The sequence below is a fragment of the Neopelma chrysocephalum genome, unplaced genomic scaffold (assembly GCF_003984885.1).
Source record: "Neopelma chrysocephalum unplaced genomic scaffold, ASM398488v2 Primary Assembly neopelma1_24, whole genome shotgun sequence".
Taxonomy (NCBI): Eukaryota; Metazoa; Chordata; class Aves; order Passeriformes; family Pipridae; genus Neopelma; species Neopelma chrysocephalum.
In genome coordinates this window covers 4,020,745-4,036,130 of record NW_020897693.1, presented here as the reverse complement: position 1 = coordinate 4,036,130, position 15,386 = coordinate 4,020,745, and the positions used below count along the sequence as shown (strand labels likewise).

The 15,386-nt window shown below is 41.8% G+C and overlaps 1 protein-coding gene across 6 annotated transcripts in view; it reads right to left on the bottom strand.

Annotated features, from left to right (window-relative positions):
* Positions 1-519: 519 nt before the first annotated feature.
* Positions 520-15,386, bottom strand: part of ST5 (suppression of tumorigenicity 5) — a 168,520-nt gene continuing 153,653 nt past the window's right edge. For all 6 annotated transcript variants that reach the window (XM_027700637.1, XM_027700645.1, XM_027700664.1 and 3 more), the window contains 6 exons: positions 5,538-5,715; positions 4,427-4,468; positions 3,316-3,427; positions 2,181-2,420; positions 1,837-1,923; positions 520-1,407 (listed from right to left, as the gene is read on the bottom strand). In XM_027700637.1, coding sequence (XP_027556438.1) covers positions 1,373-1,407; positions 1,837-1,923; positions 2,181-2,420; positions 3,316-3,427; positions 4,427-4,468; positions 5,538-5,715 — 694 coding nt within the window. In that variant the 3' untranslated portion in view covers positions 520-1,372. The remainder of the gene's footprint in view (positions 1,408-1,836; positions 1,924-2,180; positions 2,421-3,315; positions 3,428-4,426; positions 4,469-5,537; positions 5,716-15,386) is intronic.

Genomic DNA, 15,386 nt, shown 5'->3' with positions numbered 1-15,386 from the left:
GATTCAAGCATTTATATTTTCTTCCTCAGACTACAGGGAAACTTACAGAACCTTAACAGTTCTGTTATCAGATCAAGGATGAATGTGGTAGTTAAGCAGTACTCACAGCTGTGTAGGAGCCACAGCAAGCTGAACCATTCCTGTCCTGTCTTCACTGACATGGAAACACCACCTAAACACACTGCAATTAATGTAAAAGAAAAGCAGTCTCTCATGAAATGTAGGTGATCAGCTCATCAGAAATTCAGGCAAAGGCTGCCTGCTATAAGCTGGTTGTATTCTACTCTGATCATCTACCCAAGGTAGCACAAAAGCAACCTGAAAATACCACAGTTCAGGAGTATATACGATACAATGACAAAAGAATTTGCTGCTACCCCATGAAAGAAATGTTTTAAGAGATACTTCTGTTAGGATAAAATTAACAAAACAGTGATATAAAACGCCTTCTCTTAGCACCAGTGAAAAACATTGAAGAAAACCCAAACTACACATCATGAAATAGCAAACCTACCAAAAGACAGGTTCATAATAACCATTTTAATTACAAATTCATTTTAAAAAATCACAGGAAAGTTACTGGGTTTGTACCTGCTCAACATCAGAAATTGCAGAGGTTTGCAATGAATATAAACAAACAGGTATATTTACAGAGTTTATTAGAAACCATACATACATACATTAGGAAAGGATGTACTGTACCTACTCGCTGCAGCTTGTATGTCAAAGAGCTGAGATCTCCTCAGGTTTAGCAGTCTTAGTGCAGAATGGATTACAAGGAGTTTACTGACCAGAGTTCAAACCAAGTGGAAAGTTTGCATTGTGAACCAAGTACCTTATTATCAAGTTGCTTTGTTATTTCTTTAAAATTAATTAGAGGGAAAAAACCCAACCGAACAAGCAACTGTGCCGCGTGAGAGCGGCCCCCGTTCGTACAACCTCTCCCATGTACCCGAGCTCATTCACCCCACAGTATTCAGGCATCAGCGTCGCTCTCTCACAAACATCCCTTGAAGTCAGTGGTTCTGCTGAGACAGTCAGCTGCACATAAATCAGCTATTCATTTTTTGCACCAAGCATAACTCAATTCATACTAAAGAAACAAAAATAAGCACCTGTTATTCTCAGGAATATACAAATATTTACCACAGTTTTCTTGCTCATTACAAAATCAGTTACAAAAAGCTTACAGCACATTATGTACAAATTCTATCTAAATACATAAAGGAGCCATCACGTGGCACACTGTCAACAGCATCAGTCATCACTTAGAGCTCGCTCTGCTCTCCTCATGCTCCGAACTCTGGAACGCCGCAGATATCTCGCGCAGTGTCATAAATAGTCTTTGGGTTGGTATTTCAGCAGAAAGAAATTAGTTCTTCTTGTGAAGGAACTTCATTTTGTTCCCTGAAGAAAGCACACCGTCAGTGTCTCGCATATACCAAAAAGCCGGGGTAATAAAAGTGACCTAGCAGATGGGTCTAACTTTTAATGTAATTGCTGTAAGGTAACTCTTTGAACCAACACCAGCAGGGACAGCCAACTGTGCTGAGTGGTCAGACACCTTCTTGTTCTACTCCTCTATTATGGTTTGGTTCCCCCACCCCCAAAATGAAAATGAAAGTGTTAACAAGGCTCATAATTAAATCTGGTTTTGTCATCTTTAACTATGTTTTCACTGTTTTCCTTTTAATATTTCCTATCACATTGCTGCCTATCTGATTTTACCTCAGGTAAGGCTTTTTTAAATTTTAAAAAACCAAAACAAAACAGAAAAAAAAAATAACCACAAGCACTAACATTAATTTCAGAAATACTTCTAAACATTTTCCTCACCAAGGCCTCGCAAGAACTTGTTCACTCCGCTTTGTTCCGTGTCTGGAAGCTCTTCCAAATACTGCTCAACCCTCTGCTCGAAGAGACCTGTGGCAGAGGGCAAACAAGTGTCGCCAGGGTGAGCTGTGCCCGGCTGCACCCGCGTCCCCCGCTCCCGGCTCCCGCGGTGCCCACGGCGCAGCCCCGGCCGTGCGGGCTCTGCCTCCGGCAGCCTCCGCTTATATCGACCTTCCGGTTAGCCCGGCATTAGTTTAGGGATGCGTTTCCGTTTTCCCAGCGAGCGCGGGGGCGTAGACGTTGTCGCTCGCTGCGGGACGCGCCGCAGGGGAGAAATACACCCTTACCTTTTGCCCTGCATTTCCTCAGCTCTCTGTCCTGGATGAAGCCAGTAAACATTTGGGATTCCATGAAAACTTCCAAGAAGCGGCGGATGCTCTTGGAGGCCACAGATTTACGGAAAGCCTCCCTTTGGAAGGCACGCTCTCCTTTTTCATTCTGGGTTAGGAACAGGGAATAATGGCCAACTGTCTCCACAAAGAATCGGATAAAAACTTCAGACACTAATCCATTCAGGGTGTTACATTCTGCAAAATAAGGCGGCAATAAGACACCAAAATCAGCTGTTACCAGAGCTGTCAGCATTATCCCCACAGGGCCAGTACTCCATCTCTCGGTTTATTGATGCTGTGCTAACAACTGAAAGGAGTTGTGCCGGAGGCTCCCTGCACACCTGGTGCACATCAGAGAGGGCAACAACTTCATAACCACAAGTGCCACTGTGTATAATTGGTGTTCCATAACCAACAGTCAATGAGAATTACAAATCCTCAGGAAACAACTCAGAAAATTAAGCATTTTATGGGTGTTTCATCCCTGAGGATAATAAGCCGATACCAAGACTGATTTAAAAGGGCATGTTGTAGAATTTGGGTTTTCATAATTTCTGAGATGTTAAAACAGTTTTACATATGTAATACAGGTGAGTAGAAATAAATTTCAAAAACTGAATATGGGCCTGTTTCATACCTTTAACCACAGGCATTTATATTGAGCCTGAGCTGTTTTTATCATTGCTGGAGAGAAATATGAACCTTCAGAGACAATTCAACCCATCTTGCACTGAAACTCTTTTCTGGTGGTACCTGTTTCTCTCCCCTGAAAATACCGAGTGCCAAAAGCAACTCCAAACTCAGACACATCCCTAAGCCTGTAGAGTTATCTGGATTGAACTAGGGCCAAGTCAACTGCAAAGGTTCAGAGGGACCCATGAGAGCCCATGTCATTTACAAAGAAATTAAAATAGATTGCTGGTATTACTGGGGGTTGATGCTATCAGTCTCATTCCCTGTGTGCTCACTATTTTTGATGTCACAAAAGGTATTTGAGAACTCAAGTCCCATCTTTCTTTCTCCTGGACAGAAAGTCACAATTCTACCTACATGTTTGTTTATACAAGTCCCTGTTTCTAAATGAACTTACCATCATCTGAATCACTATCTGAATCCTGATTTATCAGTTCATTCTTTCTCTCTAGAGCCTGCTCCAGAGCAGCTTGCAATTTCCTAGGTAGTAGTGTGTCTTCATCATCCATCTGATAGAGGAAAAAAGGAAATCTTTAGGTTACATTAATCTATGCAGACACTACAGCAAATACCTTCAGAAGGTTTAAAACTCAGAAAAAAAATTGCATCTGCTACTGTCATGGCTACATAAATAATGAAAACCTATGTGCAGCTAACATATACTTCTAAACATAATTTCTCGTCACTCTTAATGAGATTAAAGTCAGAAATGATAATCCAAAGAGCAGGTAAACTTACAGAATCTTGGAATCAGCTCTTTACATGACAAAGAGTCCAAATAATTGTGTTTAACTAAATATACATCATGTGCAGCCTTGCTATGTGTACACACAGCTGCTCTAGTTTAGGCAGCTTCTTTGGTTCTTGACAGTTGTTTTTACTATATTGTAGTATATCTTGTTTTCTGGGTTTTCCCTGTTTTGGTCTCTTCATTTTATTTAATGCTTGTTCAGCAAAAGCAAGTCAACACAAGAATCGTAGCTGTGCAGCCACTATTCACCAGCCATATCATCCAGGGAATCGTACAAGAAAGTTCATTCATCTAACCTGCAGATTGTTGTTCTTGAAATTATTTAGCGCCACATGACTGTCAGATGATCGTGATCCTTTATCTCCCTGTTTTACAAGGCTTATGCTTTTCCCATCACAATAAAATATTCTTTACTTTCCTCTCTCACTCAGAAACTTCTTTGCAATTTTTGTGCTTTTCACCTCCCACAGTGTGAGTTTTCTTGCTAAGGTGGCATTGTTATCTTTGGATGTTTTCTTTCCACTGTTAATACAGGTCTGGATTCCTTCTGACAGTCATAGCCTAAGTCCTTTTTGCATACCTGAGAGGTACTTATTTGCAGGTGAAACAGAAAATGAACACTTTTTATTTTTTTTCTAATCACTTTCCCTTTGTACACACAATTCCTGCCAAATATCTCTGATGAAAGAAACCTAATCATGCTACAGCAGTAAACAGCTTGCTAGACTGCATGGCAACATTTCGAGCTGTACTTTACCTGTCTGATGAATCGATCAGATCCCAGGTTAACCATCAAAGCCTAAAGAAAAGAAAACACTGTAGTGAGATATATCTGAGGAGACAGAAAACAGTCATGGCCTTTTAATAGCAAAAGACCATCTGAACAGTGCCAAGCCTCAACATGAATCAAATTCCTGCTGTGAAACAAGAGGTTGTGTGCTTTATAGAATAAGAGTGTGAAAGTTTTCTTTAGGGGTAAAAGTCTAATTTAGCATAGTTAGATACAACAGGTCTCATACTAGGTTAACATGTAAGAACAGCTAAAAGGGTTAGGCAGGTCTCTTTTTTCAATCTAAGCAAGTTATTGCTAATAATTCTTGTCAACATGCAGTTGAAAAGTATTTCAGAAGGGTTTAAAGAAAACAGTGCCATTGGAGGCAGCAGGGCTTCTGAAGGGCAAAGGTGTGAAATATTCATGATAATGAAGCAGCAAAGCTAGAGGTGGAGCTGGGAAGATGTGGGAGAGCAAAGTTAGGAAAGTGGGAGGAAAATGGAGCAGAGATTTACATGGGCCAGAGGAACACAGAACCTCGGAACCAAGCACAAGAAAAGAAAATTTCTCGAAAAAATGCCAGAAAACTAGTAGGAGTAAGAGAGAAGAGTGTGCCCTTGAGTGTTTTTATGGTATTTTACTGGAAGAGCTGATGAAGTGCAACTCTCATTTGATTCCCAGTATAGTATTAACAAAGTCTTAGAAGTTAAAAAAACAAATTCTGAAAGGTTTTGTTTTTTATGTGAGCTATGGCTTCATGCACAACTTCCACTACCATTAAGAGGTGTCATAGCAGATGGCTTCCTCTTCTTCTTCCAGAACAAATCAGCATATTTACACCCTACTTACTTGTTAACCAGGTAAACATTCACTTTTCTCTATCAAGGTGCCAGATATGGGAAGAGGGGCAAAATAGAGAAGAGTAAACCTACTACTGTGTTTTACCAAGAGGCAGTTGCCCGTGAGAATTAGGCAGAGAAGCAACAAAGAGGCAGGTTAAAAATTAAACATTTGAGGATTTATGAGTGAATGGCAGACTCTCTCCAGGGTGAGGCCAGCTTTACTCAGGGCAAACAATTCTGGTGCCAGCTCCTACCTCCTCTACAGGCAGGTCCTTGAGTTTGGGCAGAGAGCTGGAGAGCAGTCCCACCAGGAAGGGGGTAGGGCAGCACACGATGTCAATCATGGATGAGGGCAGAACAGGAATGAAGGTGTGCTGCCAGGAGAAGGGGTAGAGCAGGGCCACCACAGCATGTGAGCAGCTCGACAGGGTGCTGGAGAAAAAAGAACAACCAGGTTAGCAGAGATTCTTAGTTCAGAACAGCTACCACTTGCTGATAAACTCAGTGTGTTGAAGTACAAGTGCCCAAGGGTCTGCCCTTCTGTTGCTTGTGACTTCAGACAGCTCCAGGCCCCTTCCAGTCCCCACCACCTCTGTACTCTGCAGTGTGGTAGTTCCTCTCCTAATCACCTCCAGGAGGCTTCAAACTAAAGGTAAAAAAACCAGAATCCATTTGCTTCATTATAGCAGTTAGGAGACACTTTTATCTAGAAGACAAGGTCCAATGTTCCCAAAAACACTCAACGGCAGCCACTTTGAATGATGCTTAAAATCCAAAAGCAACTTCAGATCTTGGCTGTTATGACCAAGTCAGTAGTTAAAATGCATTATAGTGATGTTCTTATGTTGAGCACTAATGCATGAACAAGGGAAAATGAAAAATAAAATAAAATTGAAAAAAAAATCCTAAAGAAAAACTCTACTAAATCAGATGCAAGAAACCCCTATCAGTACTTATTCTGAAGGAAATCTGGTAAAAGCAACACATATCTCAAAGTTTGTATATCTTTGTGACAACAGCATATTTTTATTGTAATACATTTTAACAGGCTTATTAAATGACTTCAGTGATATAGGTATTGACCCTGATCAGCAGAGTACTCTAAAATACACATTGGTATCCATTGAACATTAAGGCTTGAAATTATCATGGAAAATGTCTTGCACATGTCGTCTTTCCATCTACTGAATCTGATTCCCTTTTACAGTGACATGGTTTCCAAATGTTAAAAATAAAGGAATGTCATTACCAAGTCAGTTTTAGCGTCAGGGGAATAAAGACAGCCTCTCCCTATCAGAGCTTTAATTTTGGACTGAGTTACAATGTCTGCTTCTCACAAGCTGAGATGACAGAAGTTTGGATTATTACCCAGCCTAGCATGACTGAACTAATTTTCTCACACTGCAAACTTCTGCTGTGCTTAATGTAGCCACAAAGAACTATAAATAATAACTTCAGAGCTGTTACTGCTTGAGAATGCTGGGGAGAGGTGCAGATTTCTTCTATTGCAAGACTTGGTGGAGACTTTAGGTGGCATCAGACCTCCACCGGAATAACCTTCATGAGCATTTTTAGTTGTGGATTATTCCAAGGCCAGAAGAAAGGTTTCACCTGTTTGTTCCTGTCTGTGATTAACCTTTGAAGTTTGCTGAATAAGAAAAGTGATAATTAGAGGACAAAGAGAGAAAAGGTTGGGGAAGAACAAATGGCTGTCTTTTACTGCAAATAATCTGTTGGCTTGGTTTTAATTGACATTTCCTTCAAGATCTAACAGTCACAGCATGGTTTTATAACATATGTTGCCTGACACAGGGTTCCTGTAAAATGATGCATTTCTCTAATTTGTTTTTTTTATATATAGCAGGCAACAGTGCTTAATAAAAAAACAATGCTATATAAAAACACATTGCCTCATACTTTGCTCTCGAGCGTCTGCCATGGCGAGCACAGCGGTGGGTTTCGGAAGAGCTGTGGAACATGGTACAGACTCCCAGCACTTTCTCAAGATCACTTTAATGACTCTGGCATTTTCAGCTACTACAAATTCAGTCATCTTAGCTGCGCAACTAAAAAAAGAGCCACGCTAAGCTAAAAGCAGGAAGACAAACATTCTTCTGATGCTCAGTTGGTATTTTTTTCCTTTCTATAAAATGCCCTTTTGTAACTTGTTGTTTTACACACGGTGCTGTGACGTAAATCAGCCCCTGCATCCTCTTGTGCGTGCTATTCCCACGCTAGGGGAGACTTCAGGCTCCAGCCCAGGGCACTGGTTTCTCTTCCAGAGCTTTCCCGGGAGCTGGCTGTGTCAAGGCAGCAGCAGAATGCAGCGAGCGGCCGTGGTGGGGGGTGTCCTGCTCTGCCCTGCCAGCGTCCCCCGACAATCACACCATCGCCCTTGTCAGCACCTCAGCCTCTGCATGTTAAGACTCTGCACGCAGCTTTTCAAATTCAGCCTCAGAAAATCTTTCCCCGTGAGACATCTCATCCCCATGAAACACTCCCTCTGAACTTTCAGTCCCCGGAACCTCCTGCTGCCCGCCCTCCCTCCCGGACACTGCTCCCACAGAGGGCAGCGGGACTCCCACACGCTGTTACCAAACTCCTGCTTGTGCAAAGTCCCTGAGTCTCTTCTGTAGCTGGAAAGATTCATATTTAGAAAGGACACACCTTTCCCTGCAGTGTGAGGTTTTCGCATTCTGTAAGGTAAAATTCAGAAATGACAGATGTAAGGGACCCCCCAGTTTAAATCTCTAAAATACGGTTCAGATTCTTTTAAAGAATGTTATTCATGAGAGGCATGTTTAGTAAACTAAAAAAGAAAACCATACCCTGGGAAACGAAGTCCGCTCCAGTTTTTCCTTTCTAAATGTGCAACCCACACGTTATCCCACTGTTCTTGTTTATGAGAAATAAGCAGTAAGGTCAGATGATTTATTTTCTTTAAGGTGTGTGAAGCACAGAAAGTAAAGCAGCAGAATAGTCAAAGAAGTTAGATTTTCAAAATGTTTTCACTTTTAATACTCTAGGGCATTTTTGGTAATCCAGAGAGCTGGTTTGGAGAGTGGCCTTTTTCATTTGCTCCGTGCAGTTTTACAGGAATGCTGCATAATGTTCTAGCTGTTGTTCTACTGGAAAACACGTCTTATATTACCCATATGCAGGGAATTTTATATGCAAGCACAAGAAACCAACTCATTGCTTCAGTCACACTCTAACAAGGAGCATAAACTTCACACTTCAGAGGGGAAGCACTGCTGGAGTCGTGCACATCACCCCATTAGCCTAGCCTTATCCCAATAATTTGCACTGTGCCAAAGCAAAATTAGAGAACAATTAGTAGAAAATCACCCAATTTCAATTAATTTCAAAACACAGGCAATCTACTTAGAATTTGCCAAGGTTTTGGTTCTCCCTATGTCTTTTATTGACTAGATTAAAAAAACCTTCAGTGTTTGATCTTCTCCAAATGAAGGTAGTAATATGAGGTTGTACAATCCTATTGAGACATTCTTAATCACAAATTTCTCTTGAAGAAATCTTTTATCGTTACAGGCAAAATATGGCATCGCTTTTTTCCCAAAGTTGCTTTATCTTCCTCTGGGCTATTTTCTTTCCGAAATCATTTTCTCATGACAGCACACAGAAACTTTTCCTTGCTCTGGAGATGCAAGCTCGGACTAACAGTTGAGGCACAGGAATTTTAGACATAACTGTGATTCAGATGAATTTTGAGGACTGCTTGTGAACATGGTTTAGGTCCATGTCAAAAAGAAAATGACTTAACAAGAACCTTTACTGTCCTTCAGATACAGAGGATGTCTGCTAGCAATTTCTAGGTTGGCCAACTAACAAAAAAGTCCAAGCCCAGGCTATATTCATATCTTATCACAACACAATTACCATATTCTGAGAAAGACACACTGTCCACTGTTGGACAGTGAATGGACACTGCCCTGGCTGCAGGGAGCACTGCCAATGTGGATGTTAGTGCTGGATGTGCCTGTTTCAGAGGACCATGGCTTGTTGCTTACTACAAGTCGCCAACTGTCTGTTGGTGTTAAAGCCATATTCAGTTACATGTGCTACTCACAATGAAAATATTCTACAAATACATTTGATAACTCTCTTTTCTTTATAACAATACCCAACAGTTATATTCTTTCCCACTTCCCCCTCCACACCAGAAATTTCTCACAGACCCAAGGAAGCCTCACACACTGAGCATCTCCCAAGTCCAGGACTAAGCCTCTAACACAGACAAACTGCTTCCTGACATGACTCCCTGATCCCACCTTGCTACTCACATGCAACTCCACAGTCATTTTGACATTTTCATTGAAGGAGGAGAAGGCAAAAATATCCCTTCCCTTCCTCCACATCTTACATGCAGGGCCAAGCCACACAGCAGCTCTGTCACTCCAGGCCTGGTGCCAGCTCTGTGCTGTGCCAGTGCTCTGGGCCATGCACTGGACTGGGGCTGACCATCAGAATCTCGTCTCCCTGCTTCCTCAGACGGAGAAATGTAGCCAAAAATGTAAATTCACAAAAGAGTGTTTCCACTACCCGTGTTTACTTTTCCACAACCTTTTTATGTTTCTCATTTCTTGCAGCTGATTAAATTATGCTACTCTGTCTGCCTTTGCTGAACTCTTTCATCTGCTGTGTTGACACATTCGTGCTCCAGCCCACAACCACTCCAAGACGGAGTAACCTCCCTGACACACACCCCTTCATCTGCTCGGAAAACCTTCCTCCCACTTGAGGTTGCAGTCTGGAGGCTCTGTCCTTTCCAGGTGTAATACTGTGACTCACATGGGTATTACACACCCACATGCCTCCTCATCACAGGCCCCAGCTGTGCTTTTCTATGACAGCTCCTACCCTTGGGCCACTGATGAACTGCGTAACAAAAACAGATGCCTGACACTTTCCTTCTACACCCTTCAATGCCTCTCCATATTAACTCCAGTCTCTGGCAGAGGGAGAGGTCTGTGACAACTCTGCAAGTTAACACAGTCTGAGAGGTTTGCAGAGGACTGTGAAGGAGTTCTCTAAAGGACTCTGGGAAAAGGCTACGGGCCAAGGACTCAGCCCATTTCCCCTCCCAACACACACAGGCTGCAGCGGTGGAAAGGACAAAGCAGAAAGCTTGAAAAGCATCAGAAATGGAAGTAAAAACTGTAACTACAGTTTGGGTGGGAGATGGAGTGCATATTGCAGCACTGTTGACGTGCTCTGGCAGTAATTCAGAGCAAAGCTGTGCTGTGCCAGATACAGGACACACTTAAGCTCTGAAAAAATAAAGGTTTCTCTGGGTGCATAAGAATAAATAATATCAGCACGATTAATCAGGCATATAAGACTAAGTAATAGCATCAGGGACAAGACATAAATGAAAACTTATAAGTATCAGAAGTGATAGTCTCCAAGCTCCAGCTGTCTGGCTGTAATGAGCTCCTGTAGCACTCCTGCAGGTCAGCCTTTGAAGCAAGCCCCTGAGGATCCCTGGAAGAGCTGGCTGATGACAGGGAGATGTTACTGCTTTCTCCCTGCTCCATAGTGTGGGTGCTCAGCCCCAGTACTCCCCTTGATGCCCAAGTGCTCTTCCTGAGGCTGTGAGCTCCCAGAGCCCCCCAGATCAATGGTTTGTCTTTCATTCCCAGGGCTCTGTGCTGTGAGGACACATTTTTCGTTAACCAGATACCACCAACTGCTCACAAAAAAGGGCAGAGAGGAATAAAATAAGAATTCAAGAAAGTCTTTGATACTGGTGCAGGACATCTCCAGCTTTCCAGACAATATAAAAATGTCAGACATGACAGTGTTTCCTCCTATGCAAAATTATTGCTGACTGTTTCTCTGTTACCATTTCTAGGACGTTTAAAAGGGAAAAAATTCTTCAATTCCCTCTTTCGACTCAAATCAAAGAAATTACATTTTTTTTTAGTTTTTTAGTGAGAAGACCTACTCCGTGAACACTTCAAATTAAAATCATGTGAATCACTGTTGCTAGAGGAAAAGAGGGCACAGCAGTGGAGCCATCTGACTGCACGGCAGCAGCCCCAAGTTCAGGAATGTGCAAGCACAGGTTTAGGAGCAACAGGCACATCCAAAGGTACAGCATTGGGTAGAGAGAGGGTTGGGGAGGAGGTTGTGTCAAGACAACTGCAGGAAGTGTATGAGACAACCTCCTCACCAGAACAAAATCAAGAAATAAATGTGCTCGTAAACTAATACTGAAGCAAATGTGAAACAGAGATATTTTGAGAGATGAAGTTGTGATGGGTAACATCCCTGCTGATTAGGGATTAAAGGATACCTCTGTGTGTTCATGCATAAGGCATGTGACTCCTGAGGGCTGCAGACCTGTCTATTTGTAGGGTTGCTTGCATTTATAAGGCACTACATTCGCATGATCTGGATTCAAAATTTAACTTGTTTTCACTGATGTTTCACTGTGTCTGCCTCTGGATAACTAAATAAACAAAATAAGCAAAATAAAATTATTATTTTGTTTCCCAGTTTAAAGCAAAGTTATATAGAACCATAAAATAATTCAGGTAGCAATAAACCTCAGGAGATCAACTGATCCAAATCCCTGTTGCTTGACATCAGATCAGTTTGTTTCCAAAGCCAGATAAAAATATATAGTATTTTGATAGATCAAACATCTTTGCTGCATGTTTTTGTGAAAGGGTGGCATTCTTTGGCAAGGATTTGAAGGCTGTCAGGAGGGTGTGCCCTGTGTGCCAAGGACTCCTGCCAGTGTTGTCTAAACTCACTCTGATTCAGTTATGTTAGAAGTCATCTTAAAATAATGGTTTTGTGCATAATAAAAAGAGACTTATTGAGCTGCTAATTTCTTCAGAATAAATTGTTCACACTAAGCAGCACTTTCTTTTCCATTGTAGCCCTGGGCTACACAGAGAAATGAGGAGAGGAAGGTCATCTTCATCCTACAGGTAACCCAAAGGAAGGCAAGAGAAGAAAAGGAAAGGAAAGCAGGGCAGAGGTTGAATTAAGAGTAAGGAGGGAAAAATAAGACCCATGAGGCAGATCTGGGAAGAGAGGAAGACAAAATGAGCCTGGTGATCAGGTGAAAAGGAAACTGAGGGCAAAGAGGGCAGGATGCAAAATTAAGGAACAAGACAGTGACTGGCAGGGCCGAACAATGCAAGGACTGAGGAAAACAATTTAATGTGATCATGGATAAAGCTCTTTTCACACACATGGAGCCAAATTATTAGGTCCCTAGGTGAAAATTCTTCGTCCCTGTTGCTGTAGGCAGATGGAAGGACCATGAGGCTGTCTGATGCCAATTACCCATCCTTGTTCAGAGCCAGCACTGCTGAGAGGGGCTGCAGATGTAGGAGGGAAGGTCAGACACCAGCATAGCTGAAGGTGTGTGACAGAAGCTCAAAGCCTACTCATGGCACAGAGGGAAAACAAATATAACCAGTACTCTACACTTCAGCCACTTCTGCACTGCTTCCTCCTTGTCCCACTCTGCACAGCCTGCTGATAAGCAGGCAGACACCAACCCACAGTTTCTATCAGGAATAATTATCAAACTGAAAAGACAAGTTTCCTTCACAGCAAATATATTTACCTGTACTGTGAGAGACAGAAGATTGTGACCAAAACAAACAACAGAATTTCGGCTCAACTTATAACCATTTGACCCTTATTAATTCAAATCTAGTAAACTGTCTGGACACCAATAGAAACATTATTTCTAATGATTACAGAGCAGCAGGAGTTACAGTCAGTTCATGCAATTAAAATAAAGCATGAGGGGAAAGGCAAATTACTGTTTTAGGCTTTGATTCAACACAGTATTTCAGCACAAGTTTCAGCCTTAATTTACTTTCATTGTGCTGAAATACTTTGCTGAAAGGAAGCCTCAAAGACCTTTTTTTCCCCACTTCTCCTTTAATCAGACCAGCCCTCAAGTGCACACACAAGACATGATAGCGCCTTCTAAACCACAAGTTCTCTGACTGCTGTGGGAGAGGGCTGCTGCAAAATCAGCCTCTCCTCAGCAAGACATGTTTCAACTTCAGAAATTTGAATAATTTTTTACTTTTCTAGAAGCCCTTCAGGGGTTAAACAAACTACAGAGGATCCTTCAATCCCTTATAAGGTGGTTTGGAAGTAGAGACTGCAATTTTTGAAGCTATTAAATATTTTAATTTCATTTTAGTGTATCATTAATATATTTATTAAGCTTTAAGGATGTAATATATTTTTAAATTAAATAATTAGATTTCAACCTTCTGTATTGAGAATTTGCTGTGGCAGAATCCTTCTGTAAAGGGCCCAACTCTGTATAGGGGTTCACAGGGGAAGGACTACCCTGCTGCTAAAGCACTTCTTCTAACCTGAGCTTCAGGTAAATCTGTGGAAGCCTGGGTAAATCCATAGCTGCAGGAAGTTTAGGATGGAGTGATTGCATATGAGACTTAAAAGAGAGTTCTGAACTTTCTGAATTTCCTGTTACTAAATCTGATCTTTCTCTAGAATAATCAATAAGTTGTTTAAAATCAAAATAGTGGGTTCATATTACATGGAAAATTGTGTGACTTTGGGCTGTAAGAGCCAGAGTAATATTTTGCATTGTGATTTATTTTATAAAACAGACACTTAATAAGAAGTGAACTAAGAGTCGTGACCTGAGGTCTTTAGTAGTTGGCAGCTAATACTATATCTCTGTTCAATACCCAACATTCTTCTTTTCAGGAAATATGGGCAAATCTATATGAGCAATTTTACATTACTTTTTCTCTTAATGTCACAGGAGACCTGCCAATAGAAAGCTCTGTTCCTAGAGTCTGAATAAAATAAGGAATTCTCTAGTGTAAATGTGATCGTAATGGATGGGAACATATATAACTCCTGTGAGGATCATGGTGAGCCAGGTCCACCTAGGCCATCTCAAATTCAGCAGCCAGTTTTGAACATGTCATAACTTAATCATGATGCACACTACAATAAATACTGCTACAGTCAATCTCTGGAACTGGGTAAAGAGCTCTCTAAAGCACGAACAATAGATCTCCCCTGTCTATTATGGGCTGAAACATATGTTACCCAGTCTTAACACACATCAGCATATAATATTAGCAGTGAGATAAGACTCACACTTAGTACAGGAGCAGATGAAAATCCCTCACTGTGCACAGAAGCTTGACAAAGGAAAAACATTACTCAAGAATGAACATTTTACAGGGCAGGTGATTTAACAAACCAGCAGCACTGCTATTGCCCTCAGCCTCCAGGATGCATCCACTCCTTCCTCACCTCCTGAGCCAGGCTTCCCCCCTCTGGCAAGCAGAAGGTTGATGCAGAAGTGAGAACCAAACCATGCTTTTTCCAGGAGTGAAGGGCAGAGTCAACAGTGGCTCCCCTAATTTGAATGCTGGCACGTTTGCTGCAAGTGACCTTTGTGATATCTCAAGGAATGCAAACAAGTGATAACACTGGCAGGGAGAGGGGGGCACAGACTGAGGAGGAAATGCATATTTTCCACATCACATCAGCCTAATTACCAGTTATTGTCCTTTGCAGAATCTTTTAACTATGCTTACAACTCAAAGAGTGTAGCTACTTAACCCTCACACCACTCAAATGGCAGTTTTGCCTCATAAAAACGAGCTAAACCCAAACCTTCTTTTGCAAGAAACGAGTCACACTTCAGGTTTTATCTGGTGCTTTCTGCAGGGCACTATGAGAACAGCCAAGCCTGTAAAAGTCAGTATGTCCTCACCTGTCTGGCAAAAGCGGTGCTGCAGTTCCTTATGGGGGGGCAGGGGGGCGGCACCAGTGACACAGTTAATTTTGGGACATAATCCAGTGACTACTGAAGGTGAGTTACACAGAGCTCAGGTAGCAATTCCTTTGTGCGAGTGATGATTCCAGGTAGGAGATTTTTTATGATAAACCAAATGTCACAACCCGGTTTCTGGAATTGTTTTCTCTGACTTTGATTCATGGGGCCATGGTTTACCAACACTGCCGTGTCAACGGGTACAGTTCATGGAGCAGACTTGCCCAACATTTTGCGTCATCATCTGTGTTCCTTTTCTCGTCCCTCCTTATCATAT